This window comes from Sturnira hondurensis, unplaced genomic scaffold (assembly GCF_014824575.4).
Source record: "Sturnira hondurensis isolate 20B ecotype Veracruz unplaced genomic scaffold, ASM1482457v3 Scaffold0021143, whole genome shotgun sequence".
In the NCBI taxonomy this organism is placed as follows: Eukaryota; Metazoa; Chordata; class Mammalia; order Chiroptera; family Phyllostomidae; genus Sturnira; species Sturnira hondurensis.
This window is the reverse complement of record NW_028093774.1, coordinates 18869296-18894194: the sequence shown is the minus strand read 5'-3', so window position 1 is coordinate 18894194 and position 24899 is coordinate 18869296. Positions and strand designations below refer to the sequence as shown.

Sequence of the window (24899 nt, the reverse complement as noted above, 5' to 3'; positions counted from 1 at the left end):
CCTCCTGGGAACTGGCCTGCAACCCAGGCATGTGCCCTGACTGGGAATTGAACTGCACTCAATCTACTGAGCTACACCAGCCAGGGCTTCTTTTGTTTTTCTAAAAGAGGAAACAAGTGATTATTAAGCTTGATGGATTTGGGATTAAAATCATCCTGAGGTTACAAGTGATACAAGCCCACAAACTTGGAGAACATCCTGTCAGCTTTCTTTTGGCCTCCAAAGTCTTCACTCCTGCCATGTGTCGCAGGGTGACGTGGTGCAGTTGGGGAGCAGCGTCTTCTCTGTGTCTTCCACTCGTCGCACGGCAGCACACCCGAAGGCGTGGCGCTGCTCTCTGAAACCCACCTGGGCACGCAGGGCGTGGCGAGGATGTGCAGGTGGGGCACATTCTACAGCTTCATTGTTAAGGTAAACTAGATTTCTAATAGTAAAGTTTCAAAGTTTTTCTCATTCAGAAATTTCATCCTCTTAAAAATCTAAGGAACAACTTCTGGATGACCAGCTTTTCTGCAAGGAAAATGTTCTTGAAGTTCTACTAAGGCCAGAAATAAGCTAAAGCTCGTACTTGCTAGGTAGCGGTAACTCTAACATAGTTTAAAAACTGCAAGGCTTTGGGCTGCCTACTCTTCCTTCTCACACATACATGAGGTAGGTAAGACAGACTTAGAAGTAAATGACTTGGTAGAATCTCTGGACTCTCCTGATCAGTGCAGAATTACTACCTGCCATTTGCTTTCTGAAAGAGTTTTCAAAAAGTCAGAGCAACTATGTCTTTAAGCAGACGCAGCGACATGAGTGATGTCCTGGCCCAGTCCCTTGGCCTCCCCGAATCTCTGCTACTACAGCCACTCCACCCTGCACACGTGCTAGGAAGCTTCCTTTTTGGTAGAGTGTGTTTGGCAGCAAAGCTATAGAGACAGGTGCATTCAGAACAGCCGGAGCAGGAGCCATAAGTCTCAGTGTCAGAAATCTGAGCATAGTCACTGAGAACCAAATTGATTCCATCAGAAAAACCCTCTTGGAGCTGTAAGCCTCGGACTCTTCTTCCCAGGAGAAGGTTCGCATTTCCCTTCCTGTCTGTCACTGATCCTCCCTGCTGAGTGGCAGGGAGAGGCAGCACCACTCCCAGCTCTCCTCGGGTCTTAGTGCTGGAAGTCTCTAGGCTCTTAGCGTGGGTGCTCCTTCCCTGGGGGCGCTGTAGGCAGGTGAAGCCAAGTAGAGAAGGGAGATCTCGGAAGGACAGCCCATTGCGACTAGCAGATGTCTGGGGCCAGGAGCCAGACTGGCAAGTGGAGGATCCTTGGAGTTGACCCGGAAGACCTTCGCTGGTTGCACAAAGCTATAAGTAGCAGTGGTCTTCGTGGGGCAGAATTTGGTCCGGCAGGACGCCCAGTGGCACAGCTACTGTTTGCTGAAAGCGAGAAGACTTTCTGAGCTCAAACCAGTCTGTGAGAGAACTGGCAGGTTTTGTTGGCAATATTGAAACACATCTAGAAAAAGCTGCTGATTGAATTGGATATGGGGATGGAGTTTAATGACCTTGTAATTTATTACACTCTAATTGCTGTTTATTGATCATAGTATTGTCTGACTTTACTCTGATTCCTTCAGCAGAAAAGTAACTCTCGTGTGTATACTGAAGTGTTTTCCCAGCTATGCATTCTTTAGGGTAGAGATTTATTTTCCAAATGTGAATTCTCTTGAGGAAGTATGAAGTTTTGTAGAGATTGACTGTGAATTGTCAGAGAAAAATAAAAGTCACTTACTTGAAAACTAGTTTGACTTTTTGCTTTGTAGCTGCTTAAAAATACTAAGTGAAACCCAGAGTAAATACTCAATTTGATTGAAGTCACAAACATGTACTCATGTCGTCGGGACACATTGGGATTAGATGCTGAACTTGCAGAAGCCCATCACTCAGACTTGTACCGGTGTGGTATTAGAAGAAATGCAAGCGATCTCAAGAGAAATGGGTGATGCAATGTCCCCTAGACTCACAGAGGTTTATACAGGGTAGGTTGGGAGGAGAGGAGAGTTCAGCCCAATGATTCATTCCATCTGACCTGACGCTTTAACAAGTAGAATTTTTAAATGATGGAACTACTCCAGTTGTGAACTGGGATAAACTACAGCCACGTTAAGTGAAGTTCTTTCTACAACAGAGGGTGCCCTGGCAAGGGCACCTCCAGGCCTTCCTCCGCACTTCTTGGAGTTGATTTCCTAATGCCCTGCTCCTCCTCAAGGCTCACCCGCAGAGTCTCAACAGGGAGATGTGTGGTGTCCTCCCTGCCCCCCAAACCCCTCGTGGGATTTTTTTTAAGACCCTGGAAAAACGAAAAGCTTATGCTCATTCAAAGGTCTACAGGGCTGTCACAGTCTAACCCTTACAGCACTGTTTCTCCCCCACACATTTGCTGAGTCGCTTTGGGAACCCAGACCAGCGAGAGCCCACAAAGCAGGTTCTGCAAGACCGAGGCGGGCACGGTTACTGAGCCCGTACCCCTTGGCCCCTCGGCATGATTTCCAGATGTGGAAACCGTGTCCATCTAGAAGGCCCGTGTGTGTATATGTCTGTTTAATTCGCATTTTTTATGGCATCTCTGCCGATCGCAGCCTGTGTGCTGGGGTCTGGAGAATGCATACGCCTGTCACATTTATCACTCACTGATAAGGTGACTTTGGATAGGTCACTGACCCTCTCGAGGTGTCACTCCTGTCAGTTGAATAATAAAGAATCGGAACTGGTTCTCCCCACAGTTTCTAATCGTCTGTGAGATCTCTGGGTCTGTTACAGGTGGGTGAGCCCTAAAGTTAATGTATTCAAAATTTTTATCCTACAAAGTAGGTTCCTAGTGCTCGGTTAGGATGACTTTATATGACAGCGCGCTGCCGGAGTTTTGTCTTCTCGCAGGTGCCTCTGGAAGAGCCGTTTGCCAGTCCACAGTGGTTTTGTCTCATTACCTGGTTGCAGCTCCATGGAGTCACTAATTCCCCTGGAAAAGTCTATTCCCAAGCAAAGAATTATTAGCCCCAAAGGAGAGTAACTTGGGGTTAAATGAAATAGTGGCTTTTCCTGGTCAGTCACCTGCAGACAGTGCTTTCTTCTCACCTGAGATGAAGGTTGTACCTGGTTTTATGTTTTGGAGAATATATCATTTAGCTTTTACTTCCTTCCTGATTTCTCTGCCCACCACCGGGAAGGATGTTTCTGTGTGTCTGATAAGGAGTCTCTTCGGTTGATTTAACATGATTTCTCAGGTAGTCACAGCCTACCTGGAGGCAGGAGCACTTTGTGAGGACTTGTTTCAGGTCCCTGCCTTCTGGCCGTGACCTTGCATCCACCCCAGCAGAGAGCTGAGCGAGGAAGCGGTCGGTCTGGGCGACAGAGCAGCCGGAACAGCTGGCCGGGGAGACAGCAGGCGCAGGCCTGATCCTGCTGCCATGGCCTCCTCTGTCTCAAGAGGAGGAGAGTAACTCTTCACCGTCCACTTGACATCCAGAGATTGTGGTGGAGTGCAAAAAAAAAAAAAAAAAGACTCGGGTTTTAAAACTACTCCGCAGAAGTAGTTTAAAACTTCCTCCGCAGAAGGAAGCCTCTTTGCCCAAAACCCAGTGATGGAATGAATACAAGTAAGGGCATTCGCCTCTTTGGGGCTGTCATTTGCTCGGGATGATTAGGGCCGTCTTTTACCAAAATCTCATTTACAACTAATGGGAAGCGGGGACATCTCAATCCATCCTCTGACGGGTCTATTGCAAGGAGTTATTCTGTGGGCCCAGGTACGCTGGCTTTTTCTTCTCAGAATTGCTCCGTTTTTCTTAGAACACGTGGCCCTCCTCTCTCTCCTGTTCTGAAGGGTGGTTATGCAAGACATTAGAGAGTCACTTGAAAGAACAGTCTGCATGGTTCCTGCCTCCAATCACAGCAGCTGGAGGAGATGAGCAAGAAAGAGAGAAAAGCCTGTGGAGTCCGAAGTTAACACTGCGAGTGAGTGGGCGGCAGCTGTCAGGAAACGGTGGGGACTAAGAGCTGAAAGCGGGATCGGAGGCCAGCCTGTGCGAGGGCCCCTGTCAGGCTGCATGATTAGCGAGTGGAGCGGGGCCTTCAGAGTGGCTTGAGAGCCCGAGAGTAAAAATAGCTGCCTTTAATTTTCCCAAAGACTCAGGAATCACAGCAGCTTTGGAGGAGAGCTCCACAGTTCTGGTAAATGTCTGTGTAACAGAGGCAGGCAGGGGCCTCTTCTCTCCAGGGGCACCCACAAGCCTTCCGCTGCTGGGTGGGCAGATGGGAGTGTTCGGCTTGGAACCTGCCCTTCATCTGGGGCTGAGAGAGCGCCTGAGAAACGAGGACCTGCTACTACATGTAGATGGTAAAACCGAAATACCCCTACAGAAAGCTGGGTTGACTTCACCATTCCTGCTCACGCCTTATACAAATCAATAAATTGCCCCCAAGTTGGGAGAAGAGAAGAAGCTTAAAGATATCCACGAATACAAACCTGCCTCCTCGGCAGGCCCTGCATCGTATTGAACGGATGCACAAAAGCCTGGAGATGCGGTCCTCCTAGTGAAGGAGGACCTACCGACCCCTCCACTCTCCAGCCAGTCCTCTGGGCTTCTCCCCGAGTGTCGTTGGGCTGCTCAGGAAAGGCAAGTGAGTTGTCACTTAAGCAGACCACCACAGAAAGGGAAGGAAGGACAGTGAACTGCCCAAACCAGCAGCCCAGGACCCCCACAGCCAACAACGAAACTCCAAGGGCGGTCCAGACTGTGGGCTTTCCCCAGCGGTCCTGGCACTGCGGCAGACCGAGGGGGTGAGGATAGCTGAAGTGCAAGTCTCTTTTCAGAGCCCCCACGTTGACGCTTGTCTAGTCAAGAGTATTTGGAAGAATGTGCTGCTCTCATTCTTGAAGCATTTTCCAAGCCTCAGCTACACTTTGAAGCCACTAAGTAAGCTACTAGTGAGCTAGTAAGTCCCCAATGTTGCTGTGTGTGTTAGGTTGCCCCCCCCCCCCCCCCCGGACAGGAGGGCCCAGAGCAGCGGGGGACTGGGAAATGGGAGAGCGCACACCGGGTGAGTGGTGAGTGTCTCTGCCAGTGTGATTTTTTTCTTTAAATCTCAAGAAGACAGGGCTCCGGCACCCACAGGGTCAGAAGTGAGCAAGCACCTGACAGCACAGGTCCACCTCACAGTAAGTCCCACTCTGGAGGCCTTTAAACAGCCTCAAACGTGCGGTCCCCTCTATTTCTCTCTCTCTCTCACACACACACCCTCAGATTTGTATTATTCTCAAACCCTGATCATTTCTACTTGGGAAAGTTTTAATGATTCCCGACGTTTTACCTGACCAAACACTGTCATCGCCATTCTTCAGGATAACAAACACATAAAGTCGCCAACGCGTTTATGTCCCAGGAGCTGACCTGGTTGGAGAGTGTGAAATGGCAAAGGAAACAGCATGGGTCCTGCTTGCATTCCAGGGGGAGGGTGCAATGACCGTCAGTCAGTCAGTCCCTCCCCCGATGGCCTCGGCCTCACGGGCTCTTACAGGTCTAAAGTTGGGTGTGTAAGTCTGTTAAAGTGACGCGTCTTACTTGTTTCATTGTAAAGATTAACATTCTAATAACCTTTGGCTTTAGCATCCGTTGGTAAGGGCAAGAGTCCTTAACGTTAAACTGTAGTTGAGAACAGAAGTGTTGATATAGGCTCAATATATTAATTAGTTGATAAGTTCACCTCAACACTCAAACACACTAGGGGAGAGTTCTCAGAAGTGGATTATCCTGTTCAGTGACTCACCTCCAACAGCAGCAGCACCTGCGTCTGCCTTCCCTCCCCCGCCCGCCCCTGCCCGCCCCTGCCCCCAGGCTGCCAGCAGGAGCATTCACACGACCTCAAACAAGAGCACCTTCCTAGCTGTGGCAGTGGACCTGATCCTGTCCCTGGCAGCACCAAGCACTTACTAAATGAGGCCCAAGACCCATGGAAGAGTGCACGTGGTCCCGGCCTTGGCGCCCTTACAGCTCAGCCACGAGACATGACTCCCAGGGAAAGTAGAAGAAACTCAAGGTAGTATGGCCTGGTGCCCAAGGCCAACTCCAGACCAGAGTTGGAGGAGCACTCCAAAGCTTCGAAAGGCACGCAGGGCCAGTTGAGATCCAATCTCAGCCCTGGCGATGGAGGTTAGGCAAGTTGAGAGCATGGGAACAGCATTTTAGCCAAAGGGAAGACATGAGGCATCAGGGTGAGGTGGAGATATCATGGCTTTGGATCTGGATCTGGTTTCTGTGTGATCCTAGCAAGTTAGATAACCTCTCTGGGCCTCGTTTCCTCATCTGTTAGGTTACCACCTGCTCAAAAATGACTGTGCCTCAGTGTGGACAGTGTCTAGAACAGGGGCCTCACATGGCGGGCGCTCAACAAACAGTAATCATAAGATTGTTACTGCAGCCATTTGAGGGCTGAGGACAAGCCAGCTGCTGGCTTTGGTCCAAGGTCAGCCATTCATTTTGTACTTACTGGTGATGAGCAGCCAACCAGCCCAGCTCTCTGTCAGCGTCCTACACCCTGCTGCACCCAGAACAGAGCCCCTCCTTGGAACACACCTTCAGAGTACTTGGCAAGCACACTCTCCCCAACCTGTCCCAGGACTCACCCCTCTTCGGGGCTATTCAGCCGGGGGGGGGGGGGGGGGGGGGCGGTAGCTATGTCTTGTCTGCCCTATCCTAACCGGGATCCTTAATCTCACACCTGGCCCAGCCTCTCACAGGCACAATCTCTTCTCCACACCTGTGTCTGGTGAACTTTATCAACTCCCACCTTGCTCATGTTACCGCCCTTCTCAGGCACCTTTGCTGCTAAAGCTCTAGCCTTGGCTGCACAGTGGAAGCCTCTGGGGACCTTTTAAAATTCTGATGCCCAGGCCACACCCAGACCAACCAATTCTATCAGATTCTCTGGGAGGTAGGACCACCTCTACCCAACTCCCACCAGTAAATTTGAAAACTCCGCCGGTGATTGCAAGAGTTCAGACAAAGCCGGCAAGGACTACAATGGCTCCCTACTGTGGGACTGGGGTTGGACCGGGCTTGTGCGGGGACTAGCCCACACGATACAGTAAGTGTGACTAGTAGCAACACTACCCCACCCCAGGAACGCAGAATCAAAGGCCCAGCTGATTGGAGTCCACATTTTACCGGATCTCCAGGTGACTCCCACACACTGTCAACTTTGAGAAGCACTGACACCAGCTTTTACTGGATGCTCACAGCGGGCCACGTGCCCACGTGCAGTGCCAGGTGTTTCACACACACCGTCTCAGCTCGTCCTCACTGCCTCTCTGCTATTAGCTTCCCCTCGGACAAACACGGAAGCACCTGCCATTCATTTGACAAATTCTTACTGAGCACCTACTAAGTGAGAGGCTCAGTGCTAGAGCCTGGGGATCAAACACAGTGCTCCCCTGCTGGAGGAGAGCTCAGAGGCCAATGGGGTGTGAATGTCAGCATCGGCACTTACCAGCTGTGTGTTCCCAGGCGACCTCCTTGGCCTCTCTGAGTGCCGGGTTCCTCTTCTGCAGATCTGGGCTAGTCATGTACACAGGACTCATGATTCAGTGAACTTCCCTAGGCCAAGTACTCTCCTCACGGCCTGGATCTGGCACGAGCTCAAGAATGGTGGCTATTGCTATAAATAAAAATATTCCCATGTGACAGGGAGGCAGTGGAGAGGGTGGAGGGGACAACCGTCCCCACTGGTATCTGGGGAAGATGGGCAGGGTTGAAAGGGAGGTCCTGAGGGCTATGGGGGTGATGCAGGGGACCAGGTAAGGGAGATGGGGTGTGGACAAGGCTGCACTGTCCTGGCTCTCCCTGACTCCACTTCCCAGGATCAGGCTGCTTCTCCCCACTTTTTTGAAGCATAGATGAGTCTAGGGTGAAAGACCACTACCAGCAGCATGAGTCTGGGGCGCAGCTCTCACCCTTTGTCTCCCGAAGTTCTCTGTGACTCAGCGAGGCAAGAAACCCAGCAGCCCCTTCAATGGGGGATTGTTTTGCCCTAGGTTCGCGGGTGCTCCAACCTTTGCAAGGGAGAGCTTGCGCAGGGACTGGCGGGAGTATGGCCCGGCAGCGCCCCCGTCCGGCGGAGCGAGCCACAGCAGTGGGCCCTGGAGGGTGCTGGGGCGGCACGCATTCGCGTCGCGGCAGCGCACCCCCATAGATCGCTGAGCTCCAGCCCCACGCGTCTCTTGTCCCACAAGGTGGGACCTGGCAGTGGAATTACGGCCCTGGCGCGTGGGGGCCTGAGGAATCGATTTAGGGGGTGTGTGTTCCTCGGGGGCACCATTGTTTCCTGTAATTTAATTTTCTCTCCTGAAAGCCTTGCTAATTAAATCCTTTCTCCGGTGAGCCAGGGCCCCCGCCGCCATCTCCCCGCCCCCATGCTCTGTTTATTAATTATCCACCGCGTTCGAGGGACTCCTCGGCCTCAACTGCCAGGCTTGCTCAGGTGGATGAGCCTCAATTGGCTGCTGTCCTGGCTTGGATTGCTGAGCTTTCTCTGCACCTGGACCTGGCAAGCAATCCTCACAGACCGAGTAAAAAGCAGGATGGCATTTCCCCTGCTGCTGGTGACCTCTGCTGGCTAAGAACCTGTCAAAATCAAATTCATGTCCTTTCAGCTCCCCTGCCTTTCCAACTCTCAAATCATATCCCTCCTTGCCTTTTCTCTTAAGCTCTATTCCTGCCTTCCCTCCCGCTGTCCACAGCACAATGCCCTCAGCAGGTCTGCCAGATGGGGGCCAGTGGCTCGTGGAAGGTCACTTGGCATATCTAGGGCACAGCCAGGACTAGAGCTCAGATCTTCTGAAACTTAGTCCCTCAGGGATCACAAAGTCAGAAGCCTCCAGGGAACCTACTGGTCGGGGAAGAGGGTGAGTAACTCTGTGTGGGACAATTGGGAGCTGTGGAGTCTGTGACAAAGTAGAACAAAGCAGACCTCCCCTTTGGGGGAGGTCATTCAAACCATGTACCCCACTGAAGGCCCAGAGTGTCCAATTCTTGGTAAGTCTAAGAGTGAGTCCAGGATCCAACAATGGCAGTGACTTGTCCAGGATCACACAGGGACTCAGCAGCAGAGCCAGTAGCCACTCTGGACTCACCATACAGTGATCTTTCCAAGGTACCACTTACAGGATAGGGCTATGTGGCCCCGCCTCCACTCCCTACCCCCCACTCAGTTCTGCCCATCAGAGGCCTAGTTCCTGCCCCATGCTGGAGGAGTTACCCAGGCTGGCACCCCCCACCACCACTCATGCAGGGCCCCCATTCCTCTGAGTCCCCTCAGCTCCCCCCAGAGAGTTGCCGTGGATACCACTCTCCCCTCCTCTGCATCAAACACTTGAAAATTCAGACCACTTCAGGCCCAACCTTCAGCTGTCAGGCAGAAAAAGAGGGCAGCTCAAGCCAATCCCTCCCAGAATTTGAAAGGAGGACTTGGGGGTGGGGTGGGGAGCAATGCTATTTTTAAGGAGATATTAATGGTGGGGTTTTCAGGCATCATAATCAAGCTAGAACGGAGGCATTCAGGGACAGGGCCTCTGGGGCGGAGCCGACACAGGACCTGCCTCCTCTGTGGAAGGCCTCACAGCACCCCAGCGCCCGCTCTCCTCTCCACTGCTCTGGGCCCCGGGTTCCAGGTCAGTGCCCTGCTTCCAGCCCGCACAGCTTTGTGCTGAGGCTGCCTGCAGTGGGGAGCACACTGACCTGTGACCCCGCAGCACCAGCCGTCCCTCCGGCCCCTCCAGAGGCTTCTCTGGAGGAGCTGTGGCAGACACTTTTCTCCTTTAAGGCTCTTCAGTGGCCCCCGGCCTGGTTGGGGGAGGGGGTGGCTGTGCTCAGGCCTCTGACAGCGTCTGGTCCCCTCCTGCAGTTGCCCTGACATGGCCTGGGCAAGCAGCAGCCCAGAAATAGCTCCAGTCTTGTTCCCTGGCTGGGCATCTTCCCTGAGCGCTGGGGTAGGGTCCCCAGCCTGGACTGTCCTCGGACCTCCACGATCAAGCTCTGAAAGAAACTGCTGCACACAAGGCAACTTGCCCATTATCATCAGCCTGGGAGGGGCCGGATGCTCCTCGTACACCCCGAAGCCAGCTCTTTTCACCTGCAGAGTCACCTTCTGCAGCTCTGTGAAGGCTGCAGAGGCTGAGCCTAGCTCCCTTCTCTGTACCCCCTAGTGTCTACTGCAGAGACACCTAGTGTCTAGGTGCTCAATAAGCATCTTGAATGAATGAAACAATCAGTGACTTAATGAATAAAAGCTCAACCCCTTGTAACTTTTCAGCTGAAATTGATTGGGTGTCTACAATAGTCCACAATGGAAAGATAGTCTAGGGTCTGCATTTAAAGGATAAACCCTGAAGCAGGCAACCTGGGTTTGAATCCCAGACTGCCGATTACTAGCCATGAGGCTTTGGGCAAGTTGCATAACTTCTTTGTGCCTCAGTTTCTTTACTCAGAAAGTGGGGGGAGTAACGAAGCATACAGCAAGGATTGCTATGAGGATAAATAATTAATACTGGTAAAATGTGTGTATGACAAGGGTCTGGCATGGAGAGAGTTCAGCAAATGTTGGTCTTTATTACTTGTGGTAGAATGACAGAGGCAACACTGTGTCGTACACTAGTATGGAGGAAACCAGAGGATCCCGCTGTCTGCCTGCCAAGGTTTACAGTAGAGCAGAGAGACAGAACCCTCACAGGAGGGAGGCAGTCAGAGCAATGGGTTGGAGCTGAGTGCAGGGAAGACTCCCCCAGGGGCTGGACCTGTGAGACAGGGCCCTGTGGGATGTGGGATGGAGAGGGCCTGGACAGGCCGAGGATGAAGGAAGAGGCATGTTGGGCCACCAGGTTATGGGGCTGCAGGTGCCCACCCGGGTGCAGAGGGCCTCCCCAGTCAGGGTGGGGGGCTGTGCAGTGTGAAATGTTATCCCCATGTTTTAGCCTTTCAGCTTGACTTTAGCTCCTGGAAGTTGTCTTGGTAGAAACAGTTTCCTTCCAACCCCATTTACTGAAGCTGTGTGGGGAGGACAGGCAGGGAGCTCCCAGAGGCCAGTCTCAGGACCCAGAGAGAGAGGTCTAGAGGTCTCCGATGTCCCCAGGCTGATTCCCTGGGGAATGAACATGACCCCCCTGTCTGTGGTCTCTGACCTGGAGAACCCTGCTGACCGTTAGAAAAACTAAATGTCAATCTGCACCTGGCTTACCCAAGAGGAACCATCTTGAGTGACGGTGAGTCAGGGTTTTGTGAGAAGAGATGAGGAGGGGGAGGCAGGGTTCACGGGCAGTGTGGCTCAACAGGTGTACTCATGTCCCCACCACTCCTAAGTGGAGACTCCCAATCCCAGAGACTGCCCACCACCCCTGCCTCTGCCCAGCCTCTCCTACCCCCACCCATGGCCCTGCTTTTCTGCCTGGCCAACTCCTATTCATCCTGCATGACCCCGACGGCTCCTCCTCTGGGAAGTCTTCCAACCTACCCTCTGCCAAGTGAGCTCTCTCCTCTGGGCTTCCGTAGCTCCCTGTTCTTCTCCCTCCCATCAGCCACTGAACCACACCCTCTGCAACTGGTCCTTTTCCCCATGGGCTCCCTGAGGTCAGGCAATAGATCTCCTTCATCTTTGAATTCCTGGTTCTTGGCCTCAGGCCTGGCATCAAGTCAGCATCAGTGAATGTTTGAGGAATGAACAGAGGAGCTGGGCCAGCACCACCCACAGAGAGGAATGAGGGCAGAAGCAGAAGCTGATGTCAAGGCAGCCGAACTACCCAGACAGCCCCTGCCCCTCCAGCAGGCTTGGCCCTGGTGGGTGACCGGGTCCACGGTTCTGCCGCCCCTCTAAACCATCTCAGGCAGCGCAGGACACAGCATCCTTGCTCCCTGCCCATGCCCTCCTTTTCTCCCTGGCAGGAGGGGCTGTCTCCCCGAGAGCGTGCCCAGAGACAGGGCAGGAGGGGAATAAGGGGAGCACTGAGCCCAGCTGAAGGGCACGGGGTACAGACAGGAGCCAGGGCACTTACAGGGCCGAATGCATAAAGTGACAAGGACAACCCTATTCTACGGGAAAGGGACTTGCTAAAAAGAGGCCACTGGGACCTTCGGACTGGCTTCATTACAGCAGAGGGGGTGTGGCTCGGGTCCCGGCGAGCCCGCCCAATCGGACACTAGGACTTGGGCCGGAGCAGAGTGCCCACTTTCCACATGGGAATAATTAAGGCTCTGGGGAGCCAAGCGTTTCACTCTGTCGGCTGCAGGGTGTGTGGCCAGAGGACCTGTGACCCCTGTGGCCGCAGGCAGAAGGTTCCACTCAGCTTGGGGGTTCAGAGGGCTGTGCAGCAAAGCACCACATACTGATCGCCCTGACCCCTCCCTTCTGGTAAGGCTACATGCAGAGTGTCAATTAGGAACAATGCCACCAACTGACAACTGATGAACCAATGACAGAGGAGAGTGCTCTGGTGGCCCTGAGCCTCAGGGCCAAGGTCTTCTCCCTGCCACAGTGCTCCTGAGGGCCTGTCCTTTGAGGTCACCCTGATCGCTTTGTCTCAACACTCAGAACCACCTTGGGCCCCCACCCCAGCATCCCACCAGTCACGCTCCCAGCCTGTGAAGGGACTCTTTCACCCTCCACTCCTGACCTGACCCACAGCCAGCGTTCCCACCCAGACCCTGGTCCCATCACACTCAGATCCTCCCAAATGCCTCTTACTGGGCCCCTCCCATCTCCTGTCCGGCTGCCAGGGCTCCACTTCCTGAAATCTAGCTCCAACCATGTAGCTCTTGCTCACAACCTTCAGTGGTTTCCTCTTATCCGGCGAATTCACTGCTGACTCTTACTTGGCATTCAAAGCCCCTCTGCTCCAGTCTCGACTCACCCTCAACTCCCTCTTGCCTCTCCGAGATATCCCCTGTGTGCATTGTTCCGTGACCACTCCGAGGTGTCTGATTTGTTCCTTCTGCCTGGAAAGCCCAGCTGGTCTGTCTCCACCTTGGAGACCTCGAACACCCTTCCAGGCCCCTGCACAGGAAACTGCATGTGCCATCCTCTGAGCACTCCTGGGAACCTCCCCCCGGAAGTGAGCCCCTGGAGGACGGAGCTGTCTCATTCGTCTGCTAGCCCCATGATGTTCACAGAACAACGAGGGCCGCATGAGGGGCGTAGGAGATGTGGACTGAGAATGAGCTCTGAATCTGTGTATTCGCCTGGTCAATATTTATTGAACACCTACTAGGTGCCTACATGCTGCATGGCATCCAGGATACGAGAGTGAACAAGACAGGTCCATCTTCCCTGTGGAGTGTAGAGAGACAGCCCATGTTCTAGAGTGTGCTGAGCACTAGGGCATTAGTCATAGCTCTTTTCATCCCTCCCCACCTGCCCCTGCATATCAGCGGGGCTGCTGCCCAATGGTGTGTGTTCAGGGAATGCAGACCCCGGCCTAGGCTGAAGGTTTGTCAACAGCCCAAGTAGAATCAGCACTTTATCCATCAGCCCAGTGTGTCAGAGGTCATGCCCATTCACTTGTTCAGGGACCACACTCCCTGCAGGGCTCCACCCCATCCCGGCAGTCACCAGGGCTGGGCAGCCCAAGGTCTCCAGGTGTGGTAGGTAGAGGCTGAGAGGGCAGGGGGCCCTGGCTGATCCTCAGGGGTGGTCATCTCTGGCTGTGTTGGAGGAGCAGGTGGCCTCTTCATTCTCCGCCGACATGGAGAGGTGGGAGGAGGGAGAAGAGGAAGTAAGTCCCCGGGTTAACCAGTCCTCCCTGGTCCCATGGCTTTACAGACCCCAGCACTGTAGACCTGCTGCTGACCAGGGTTGACATCCACACACTTCTCAAGTAGACAGCACAACCCTGACCCATCACAATGGGCGCTGCTGAAAGTCTGGGGCAGGGGCCTGGGGGGGCCCACACAGATGCCCTTTTCATGGCTGGATTGTGGGGTGAGCCAGGGCCCCAGGGGAGGAGCAGGAGCATCTGATGAGGCAGCCGTCTAGACATAGATGATGTACCTACTTAAGCAGAAGTATTTTTGATACTTACCTTAAATATTTTAACAGCTGGTATGACTGCATCAGTGCATTGCGGCCCTGCTACCAACCACAGCACCCATGTGATCACATCAAATCCAATTTAAAAACCACATATTTTATTGATGTTCTTTATTGGCAATACAGGGCCATGTATACAAATGTTACTCAAGTCCCACACCTGGCAACCTCCCCACCCCAACACCATACCCCTATCACACATACACACTGCCCAATCTGCCCAGAGCCAACCCCCTGTAGGTCTCCCTTTGGCCCCTCCCCCAGTGCCCAGCCTCACAGGGCTGAGGCTCCAGGAGGCTGCGAATGGCTGTGCTGGCTTCCAGGCTGGAGCTTTGCAGTCAACAGAGAGCCGAGGCCTGGCTCGCCCAGGGCCTCTCCTGTCTCCTTCCGCTCCCACCACCTAAGCATGGCCAGGGCTGGGTGAGGATGCCCCCTAGTGACTCCTCCATCCAGGCAGCCTGGGCTCTCCTTTCTGCCCCATCCTTTCCCTCCATGTTACCTGCCCTGCTGACCGCCATGATGGCAGAGGTACCATTTTCCTGGGGGTGGAAGGCAGTGGGTGGGGGCAGTGACGAGATGCCCCCGATGGCAGGAATCTCATTGTCTTGCTCACCACTGTGTGTCAGTGCCCAGAAGAGCACTTAGCTGGCACTAACTAGATAAGCACAGGTAAGACTCATGAATGAGGGAAGAGGGGAGGGAGTTTAATAGGGCGGAGCCATTACCATGGTAGTCCTCTAGGGGGCAGGAAGCAGGACCAAGGTACAGTCCTTCCAAGCTCTGCTCAAGAACTCAGGGTGATGTGTGGCGACAGCTGAGGCTGCCATGGCCACCAGCTGGACACTGCGGAGTGTGGGTTTCAGCCCTGCTGCCTGCATGAATTGCTGACTGACCTCAAGACCCAGTTGGGAGGGGGCACGTGTGTTGTTCCCACTCCCTCGCATGTCCCAGGGGTCTGGTCCTCTGGGCTCCAGAACACGCAGCTGTGCCCCTGTTCTGAGCCAGTCAGATGAACAGGGCTGGTCCGGCCATTGCACCCCCCTACTCTGGTCTCCCCCTTCCACAGCGTCAGCTCTCCCAACCTCACCCTTCTGCGTTGAGCAGGACCTCCAGGCTCTGCTCTCCCACCACCGTCCCCACCTGCCTCTGAGCTGCTGCCTCTCCCCGTCCCCAAATGCCAGCCCCCTGTAACCAGCATTGAGACCCAGGTAGACTCTCTCCCTCCACGACTCTTGCCTGAGTGGCCGGGTGGGGTCCTAAATGTTTGCATCATGACTTTCGGACTCTTCCATGCCCAGTTCACCCTCCATGGAAGCACACAGCTCACAGGCACCTCTGCAGATCCTGCCTCTGGGCCTGGCGGTCACGAAGAGGACTCCGGAATCCTGGGGTGGGAAGAGATGGCCCCTTCCCTGACCCTGCGGAGACAGTCTCTCCATGGCTTGCCTGCCAAGCGCCTGCTGGGAAACCTCCAGGCTAGTGGCACTCACACCCCACGGCGCCCAGGAAGACGTTCTAACATGGAGCGCCTTTAGTTTTCAGAAAGTCCTCAGTGCAGGGAACAAATGAACCCGTTCACCTCTCTTGTTATCATTTTCCCCAAATATCCCAGTGCCCAACCTCTCTTCCCCTTCCCTAAGCATTCTCTTCTCTCTCTCTCTTGTCCCCTTCTATATGCTTATGTAGTCACGTACCTCTATCATTTATTGGTATGTCCCCTTTTCTTCTCTCTTCTCTTTGCCTTCCCGGCATCTAGCAAAGGCAGAAAGCACGCCAGGGAAAGAAAGTATCCAGCCAGGTCCTGGACTGGGCTGGGGTGGCCAGCGGGGGCAGAATGCGCAGGGAACAGCAGCTGGCTATCTCAGACCATTGGCTGCTGTGTCCCAAAGAAAGGCCTTGCGACTTGGGGGCAGGGTGCTGTGAGCAGCAGGCTCCCGAGTTCTTTTTCCTTCCCTTTGCCCACAGTTCCACCGAGGGGATGAGGACACTCCCCTCCCCACCCTTTCCCAACCTTCCTGGCAGTCGGCAGAGCAGACTTGGTAATTTTTGATATTTTGTAATTATAAACATCTTTGCCAGCCTCCAGGTCCCAGGGAGCAGCCTCCTAGAAGCAAGAATTCACTCCCCACTCCCAACACGGGGCTGAGAGGAAGAGCTGGCGCACATGGCATTGATGCCATGAGACGTGGTAGGGGGCAAGGCAGGGACCCCGAGGAAAAGAAACCAAAGCGGCGGCCTCCTGACAGCCACTTGGCTGGCCTGTGGGGAGGGTAAAAACGCCTGGGGGACCTCATTTTCCTCCTTGTCACGATCCACCAGCCAATGTTTTCCTCCATGTGTACCAGTGGGGGGGTGGGTGGACGCTAGGACATCACCAGCCATAGGTTGTAGTGGGTCATGGGTGGAGACAAGGATACCATGGTCTTATGCTCAGGAGTCAAGACACAGCAAGAGAAATGCTGGGAGTGCCCTCTACTTGTCCTGCTGCTTGGAGCTCTCACCTCCCACGTTGAACATGGGGACCAGCAGGCCCAGCAGCCACCTCTTCCCGAACACCTCCTGTAAGTTCTTGCGCCACGGCCGGGCCCTTACTGCTATCCCCTTCCGCACCTGGTGGCGGGTCTGACCCCGCAGGATCAACAGCAGCTGATGGCAGCAGAAGCCGGCGCAGGCCAGGCCGACGGCGAACCAGAGGTAGAGCATGAGGATGACGAACATTTCAGAACCGAGGACAGCTCCTGCGGGGGAGGGGGCGGGGAAACACCAGACTCGTTTTACACCCAGGCCACGTCCAGGCCTGCCGTCGCTGCAGAAGGGAGATGGATGAGGCGGAAGCTACATTTTATAGAAACCTCAGCGCTGCAGCGAGGCAGAGAAAGAATAACTAGTTGCCCTAACTTTTTCTTAGCGCTGATGACTCCCCGGGCCAGAAATGGACTGGGGATGCCGGGAAGGATGCTTCTTTGGACAGAACCTAGACAGGAACTTGCCCTGAACCAGACATGCCTGTCTTTCTGCCTTCCCTTTCTGTTCTGGAAACAGGGAGCAGGATTTTTCTCCGGAGGCAAGAGGGGTGAGCTGGGGGTCCTAGAGAGGGAGCTGGCGCCTGGGCAGCTGGCCAGACTGAAGCACCTTCTTTCTCCTTGTGGAGCTGGAAGCACGGCGGGTGGGGTGGCACTCAGGAAAGTGACAGCATGATGGAGAACGCTGCCTAGTCATCGAGGAGAATAAGTCCCAAGCTCCCAGGGCAGTGCAGAGCTCCAACTTAGGGAATATTTCAGTCACTAATGTTAACAAGGGGACACGGGGCCACCAGGACATGTCAATCAGAGCTTGCTGAGGCCGAAGGAGGCCCCCAAGGTCATTAGTCCAGCCCTTGCCTTGGGCAGAACCTCTTGCAGACTCCTCTAGACAAGATTTCTCTGCTACTAGTTTTTAAACATTCATTGAGTGAAAGATTCCACACTCTTCTTCAGAGTGGGGGTGGTCGGTCCAGGCTAAGTTCAAATCTCCCAGCTCTGTGGTCTCCCACAAGTCTCTCAACCTCTCCGAGTTGTAGTTTGCTCATCTGTAAACTGGTCCCACAGGGCCCCATGACTCAGGAGAAGTGTGTGTGAAGTGGCCAGGTTTCTGGTTCACACTCAGCGCAGTGCTCCCTGCTGAGGGTCATTCGCAAATGAGGAGACTATACCCCCAAAAGTTCTCAACTTCAACTCCTTAGACCATCCCAGGGCTTGCAGGCACCTACCTCGACGTGCCCAGCAGCCAGGGTGGTGGACCCAGGAGAGAATGTGAGAGCCCTCCTCAGCCTGTCTTGTTCTGCAGGACACACCCACCACCACCTCCTCCTGGGTGATGAGGTGCCTGCTCCAGACGACCTGTTTGACCTCTGAAAACATCAGCCATATCCCTCCCTTCTCCAGCATCCCCTGGCCCCCGTCTTCCTCTTCCCCAGGCTCCCAGGCTCCAATGTTCAGACCCCTGAGGGTTGGGCTTCTCAAACGTGTCCAGCCTGAGCAGTGACATTCTCAGCCACCAGGAGGATGCGGGCCTGGTTCAGGTTTGCTCATCAGCAGCCTCCTCTTGCCCTCAGCCCTAGGAGCTTTGATAGCAGGTTTCTATTTGCAAAGTTGGAGAAAAATAAGTCTATCTGCCCAGGGGATGGAAAGCTCATTCCAGCTGGCATTTTGAGGGCCCCATCAGCTGGCCGGGGGCAGCAGCAGGACAGGCTTCACACCAGGCTGTGCCATCCCTCTGACCCACTTCTTCCTGTCAGCACAGGTTAGCTCAGGCAGCCCCAAGTGAGATGAAGGGTCCAGGGACCGTGGCTCCCGTTGGGCTCTGGGAGTACTGACAGGCCAAGACGGCCCCTGGAGCTGGGGTGTGAGGGCATCAGAGCTGTCAGGCGCCGGCCGGCCCTGCATCTCAGCCTCAGGGACAAGCCTGGGCTAATGGAGGCTGTTTTCTGCGAGCTTTTTTTCTGGCACTAAATCAAGGCATGCGGACAAGACCTTGTGGCCTTCTCCTGGCCCCTTGTGGCAGCTACCAAAAGCTCTTCTGGGGACCTGCTTTTTTCTTGAAGTGTTTGAAGTTGCCTAACCCGGCTGCCTGGCTCTTTCAACTATCTAATAATAGTTCTGTTTCTTTTAGAAAAATCAGTTTTTTCTAAAGGGCCTGAATGGTCACACCATTCCATCTCTCCCTCCCTGCTTCCCACCAAGCATTTATGACACCTCTGACAGGTCGCTGCCTAGCATCATTAATAGACATTCAGGGACAAGAAGCTCCCTTGCTTCCATCAAGAAACAGCTTATTCATCCAGAAACAGCTGTAGAGACGCAGTGTGGTGGAGTAGAAGGAATGTGAGCTCTGGAGGCTAGTAACCCTGAGTCCGAATTTGGGGTTGAAATCATGCTCGTTGTGTGGCCTCAAGGGAACTTAACCTTGCTGACCCTTTGGTTCCTGAGCCTTTGAAATGGAGATGATAATACTTACCTCACTGACTTGTGGTGAGAATTAAATGAAATGAGACCTGCACAGTGGTTAGCACATAATAGGTGCTCAACAAATGTTAATCCCCGTTCCCTTCTACTGGACATTCTGGTGACATCTGCAATGCTGGTGTACTTATACAAACACCATGACAGAGGTCAGATGGCATCATCTCTGTTTCCTGGGTGAGAAGAATGAGGCTCAGAGAGGTGACACAACTTGTGCCGAATTGCACAGACCAAAGAGAAGACAACTTCTAAATCCACCTGGCCAGCCTCCTATGTCCTTAGCATCAGCTAAAGGCCCATGGGCTGCAGCCACCAGAAGACCCCTTCCCCTTCTAACTCACAGGGCCCACACTCCCAGCCATCCCATGTTCTGGTGGCAGATATGACTCAGCGACAGCACCATAGTCGGGGCCAAAAAGTACCACAGTTGGGAAATAAGAGCTCCATCTGGCAAAGAACTTGGGCCTTCTGACTCCCTCCTGTCCTCCTGAGCAATGATATAGGGAGCGCCCTCAACCACCTGGGCTGAGAATCGAGGGGGGCGGGAAGAGATAGGGAGGGAGGTGCTGAAGAGGTGGGGTGGATGTGCTGGGGAGGGGAGAGAATAAGGACTAGCAAGGGGCATGATGAGAGGTTGGCAAAAGAGGAAGACAAGACGGGAGAGTTGGAGATGAGAAATCTCGGCCTCCTGTTCCTAGTGGGCACGGTGAGGAGGCAGAAGGAAACGGCGCTCACCCTTCTGCTACAGCAGGGACCTGGCCTCCAAGGCAGCATTTACTGGCTCAGCTCTCCCGTCCTATCAAAGAAATAGATGCTTCTTCCCTTCTTTCCTGCCTCCCGAACCTCGCACACATGGCTAGGCCTCGAGCCTGGGCTTATCTCGAATCAAACCATTGCAAGGTCCTCCCTTTGGAACCCCCCATTTTTATGTGATAAAGCCACTTGGAGAAGACAGTGTAATTAGGTTGTCTGGCTCTCCTCTTCCCTCCACCTGCCTGTGCTCACACTCCACCCCCTCGCCCGCCCACCTACCCTTCCTCCTCCTGGTTATTTCCGTCCCAGCAGCCTCCTATGCCAGCATCAGAATCCAGAAGGCCCGAGAGCTGAGTTCTGGGCTCAGCTCAGCCACCAGACCTCAAGGCAACCCCCCAGCTGGGTCCTCCCTCGGTCTCTGTGTTCCCACCACCAAATGGCACAATGGTGCTATGCCTGCAAAGGCTGAAATGAGGGCTCCCTCCAGAGTGGAGCAGAAGTTTTATAAATGTCCAGTCCAGGCACATCAAGAAAATTCTGGGTTCTCAGTGGAACTAGCTCCATGCTCTCTTTGTCCCTAAAATGCCAATGGGTGAGGAAATACATTGTATTCCTCCTGCTGCTGGAGGGGGGAGGGGCAGGCAAGGGGCTGCTTTGCAGTAGTAGTAAGATCCTGGGCAAGCCGCTTAATCCCATCTGAGCCTCAGTTTCTTCATCGGAGAAAGGGAGATAACAATGTCACACACACTCTGGTGCACACTATCAGCTGTAAGAACCAAGTCAATCAGAGTCCAAGGCCAGGGTAGGGATGGAGAGGAAGTAAATGAGGGAGGGACAAATTTCAAGGCCAGGTAAAGCGGTAAGAACTGCCACCAGGTCCCTCTGGGCCAGGTACCAGGGAGCTGTTCTTGGACACACTATATACAGCCCTCCCTAGGGTACCCTGCTGAGCACCTCAGTGAAGCCCCTCACGTCTGGCCCCTGCCCGTGTGAGACCTAGTGGAGGTGTAGACCCCACACCAGTCCAGTGACTCTGTCGTGAGAGGATGGAGCCATTATCCATGGCTGCACCCCCAACCAAGTTGCCCCCTGCTCGGAGGCATCTTCAGGCCTCCACTGCCTGGGAGGGGTCAAACATAATGAGCAGAAGGGCAGAGCTTAGTCTCTTGCTGGGGCTGACCTGGCACCCTGTGGACCTTCCTGTGGTGGGCTGGAAGACCTTTGGGGAGCAAAGGCCGTGGGGTGGCGTGTGAGCAGGACTGGGGTCCAGGCCAAGGGAGGTCATGGCATGGGAGTCCCTCCCAGGCTGCATGGGAGGATGGCCAACACCCAGCCCGCCTGGCACAGAGCAGGTGTATTGCCTGGATCACCACNTGGGAGGGGTCAAACATAATGAGCAGGAGGGCAGAGCTTAGTCTCTTGCTGGGGCTGACCTGGCACCCTGTGGACCTTCCTGTGGTGGGCTGGAAGACCTTTGGGGAGTAAAGGCCGTGGGGTGGCGTGTGAGCAGGACTGGGGTCCAGGCCAAGGGAGGTCATGGCATGGGAGTCCCTCCCAGGCTGCATGGGAGGATGGCCAACACCCAGCCCGCCTGGCACAGAGCAGGTGTATTGCCTGGATCACCACAACACTATGAGCAAATGGACAGTGGTGAGCAAGGAGGAAGTGATGAGGATGGGGGTAGGATGAGAGGTTACCAGGTAAACTACCGCATGCCCAGTTAAACTGCATTTCTGATGGGTAACAGTGGGTGTTTTCAGTACGTCTCATCTAGTGTTTAGGAGATACTTATACACTAAAAAGTTATGCATTGTTTATCTGAAATGATAATGTAATTGGGCATTCTGGATTTGCTTGTTTTCTAAATCCAGCAAACTTGGGGTTGGGGGGGTCTTTGTACAGGACCCAACCTGCCTCTCAAGGCCCACTCACCAGAGAAGAACTGGCTGATGGAGGTGGGAAGGAGCGTGAGGAAGGCCAGGGGGTGGGCGAAGGAGATGGAAAGGACGGCGGAGATGTAGGCCACGCCCGCCACCATGGAGTAGAGGCAGGCCAGGGAGGTGTAGAGGCAGAACAGGACGAAGTTGCGCATGTTCCTGCCGCCAATGCAGTTGCCGGTGAAGAAACAGTGATGGTCGTGCCTCAGGGTGACTCTGGCGCACACCCGGCAGAAGTGGGTGCTGGGTGGGGGACACAGAGCTTTCCTGGTGGAGGTCCCCTGCCCGGCGTCAAGGTCGTCGGGGGAGTTCTGGATGACCAGGACGTAATTGCCCAGGGCGTTGGTTGAGAGGAACAGGAAGAGTGCCCCGTGGAGCAGCGCCGGCGAGAAGAGGGGGGCAGCGGCGGGGTCCTCGCGCATGCTGGGCAGGAAGAGGAAGAGCTGCAGCACGAAGGTCACCAGGGAGATGCACAGGAAATAGGCGGGGGCCACCACGTTGAGCAGCCTCAGGGCCAGCATCTTCGATTACATCCCTAAGGGGCCTAGGGTGAGAGCAAGACTTACTGCGGCGTCCAGGGGGCGCCCTAGGGTGCTACTCCGGTGCTGTCTGTTGGTCCGGCTCCACGCACATCCTCGCTCTCGGATCCGTTCCGCGATCACCCCTCCTCTTTTTCCTAACCTGGGCCAAACAGGCTTGCGACCCCGAGACCGCAACGGCCTCTTGGGGTCAGGCTGTACTTCCTGGTGCCCGCTCCCTCGATTTTTGAGCGACTTCGGCAACCCCCCGGGCTCCCCGGAGGCAGGCACAAGGAGAGTGAGGCTGGGCCTGTGCGCAGTTTGCAACGGGTGGGGGTAGGGGGTTACGGCTCTGCTCCTTTATTGCAGCGGAAAAGAGCCCAGGGTTGGGGTTTCTCCTTCAGACCCCCCACCCGCAGGAAGAGAAGCAAAGGATTTGGGGTGGGGACTGAGGCAAATGATGGACTTCCTGCTTCACCTCCCCTTTCTCAGCCGCCGCCCCCACCCCATCTTGGGCAATACTCAGGGACTTCACCGGTAACCTAGGACTCTTCGGAGGTATGTGTGTTTGTGGGTCCGTGATGTTTGTGTGTGTGTGTGGGGGGGGGTTCCCTGTGTGACTCGATGTGTAATCTATGTGTGCCTGGGTGTCTGTGTTTGTGTATATCTGTGTACACACGAGCAGCCACTGCTACCTGCCTTTTGAAAAATCAGTTAAAGCAATCGATACATTCACACACGCGCTCAGGCACCGAGTGGGGTGGGGTGGGGGCAACCGGAATACCTGTGTCAGCCGGTCTTGGTCAGCCCACCTCTCCGCGCCGGCAACCCTGGCTATCTCTTTGCAAAGAGCGCTTTCATTTCAGGCGACGATATTAAAATCCCCCCTTCGCGCCCGCCTCCCGCCCTCCTGGAGCTAGAAACCCAAACAACGCCGATGGCGCCGAAACCCTTTCGGTACCAACAAGCTCGCCCTGGGCTCAGGAGTAAGTGCTCCGCCAGCCTTTCTGCTGATCGAGCCCCGCGGCCGAGCGTAGCCCCCGCCGCATCCCCACTCCTCCCGCCCCCTCCCCTCAGCCCTGGTTCCTGCCCAGCGTCGGAGGCCACAGGGAAACAGGATTCTGGGCGCTAGAGAGAACTTTTCTAGGGGCTAAGGAGAGGAGAGCCCGAGGCGCGAGAAAAGTTCTGGGAAGGCTGCTGCACCCTGGATGGGCAAATGCCACAGGGCCCGCGTCCAGGCTGTCCCGTCCGATTGGGCGACCCATCATCACCTTGGAGTCCCCTCTGAAGGTGCCAGTGCTCCCGGGGACCCGCAGCTGCCCTGGGAGCCGCGGGCTTCTCTCCGAGGCAGGGGCCCAGCGCAAGGCACCTTCAGGGGTGGTAGCTGGGGGCCCGGCCCTGCGTCTGGCCACGCGCTCCCTTGGGCTGCAGCGGCGCTGTCCACCCCGGAGAGAGCCCTCGGCCCCGGGCTCCAGGGAAGCAAGTGTCTTCCCCACGCCGGTCGCCAGGGGGGCGCAGGAGCAGCCTCCAGATGCGCCGCGGCGCCTGGAAGGCGAAGGGCTGGGGCTGGGGCTGGGGGACTGAGCTGCGTTCGCCTGACGGCTGCGGCCGGGGCCCTGCGCGGGAGGAGAGAAGACGGAGACCGCGGGTGCGGCTGGAGGACAAGGGGAGCTGTCCGTTCAGCACTGGCGCCGGCCTCGCCCGCGGCGGGAGGCAGGGCCGGAACCCCAGGGAGGCAGGCAGCGCGGGCGGCCGCCGGCTTCTCGGCCACCGCCTCCCGGACGCCCGGGAAGCCGCCCCCTGCGCCGCCGCCGCACCGCCGCAGAGGGGTGGGGAAAGGAGCTCACCCAGCTCAAGTCGCGGATAAGAGGAGCCCTGGACGCCGACTCTCGCCCTCCCCGAAGCTGCAAAGTTGTGGGCTCGGCCCCGCTGGCTCAGAGCCTCCTCACGATTCGCTTCGGGGACTGGGCAGGTAGCGGGGGTGTGGAAAGGGAGCGGGCAGCTGTGGTCCTCCCACTTGGGCGCCGGCGAGTGGGGGCCAGGAAGCGGCGGGTATGGCAGCTGGGTACCCCCCCACCTCAGCCCTCGCCACCCCTTCCTCCCCTTCAGGGGGCGGCGCTCTGGCCACCCCTCTCAGCATCATGGACTTGCCCCCCACCCCTCCCTTACCTAGTTCCCTCGGAGACGGCTGGGGCGCCCTGCCTGACTTCAGCCACCGGTTCCACCTGGGATTTTGATTCAGCTCTGGAGTGGAAGCTGTAGCCATCACCTGCTCTTGCCTTTCCACTGTGGCTGAACACTCTCTCTGCTCTCTCTACTCTGGGACAGAGAGAAGCCTGGGGGGCTTAGAGCCGGGCCGGAACCCCAGGGAGGCCGGAACCTCAGCCTGCAGGGGCAACACACATAAAGATCGGTGTCACTGTCACTGTCCCGGAGGGGTTGAGACCCCGACCCTAGAGCCTGTCTCCGGGGTCTGCATATCCGCCATTCACTACTGTGTGATCTTCAGATTCCAGTTTCCTCTTCTGTAAAGCGGAGGTGTGTGGGTTAAATGATAATATACGTAAAGCCTGAAACAGGGCCTGCC

At 55.3% G+C, this 24899-nt stretch overlaps 1 protein-coding gene across 2 annotated transcripts; it reads right to left on the bottom strand.

The window, feature by feature from the left end:
• Positions 1-16139: 16139 nt before the first annotated feature.
• On the bottom strand, positions 16140-24348 carry ZDHHC22 (zDHHC palmitoyltransferase 22). Of its 2 annotated transcripts, none has more exons than XM_037031333.1 (3): positions 24160-24348; positions 21790-22338; positions 16140-16842 (listed from the first exon to the last, which is right to left on the bottom strand). In XM_037031333.1, the coding sequence occupies exons 2-3, from the start codon at positions 22313-22315 to the stop codon at positions 16577-16579; spliced, it is 792 nt and encodes a 263-aa protein (XP_036887228.1). In that variant the 5' UTR covers positions 22316-22338; positions 24160-24348; the 3' UTR covers positions 16140-16576. The 2 variants fall into 2 exon arrangements, with proteins under 2 accessions (XP_036887228.1, XP_036887229.1); XM_037031334.1 differs by lacking the exon at positions 24160-24348 and adding an exon at positions 23097-23147.
• Between the last annotated feature and the right edge of the window lie 551 nt (positions 24349-24899).

Coding starts and splice junctions, on each gene's coding strand:
- ZDHHC22 (XM_037031333.1), bottom strand. CDS start 22,315: ATGCTGGCCCTGAGGCTGCTCAACGTGGTGGCCCCCGCCTATTTCCTG. Junction 16,843..21,789: donor CATCAGCCAGTTCTTCTCTG/GTGAGTGGGCCT, acceptor CCTCCCCCGCAG/GAGCTGTCCTCGGTTCTGAA.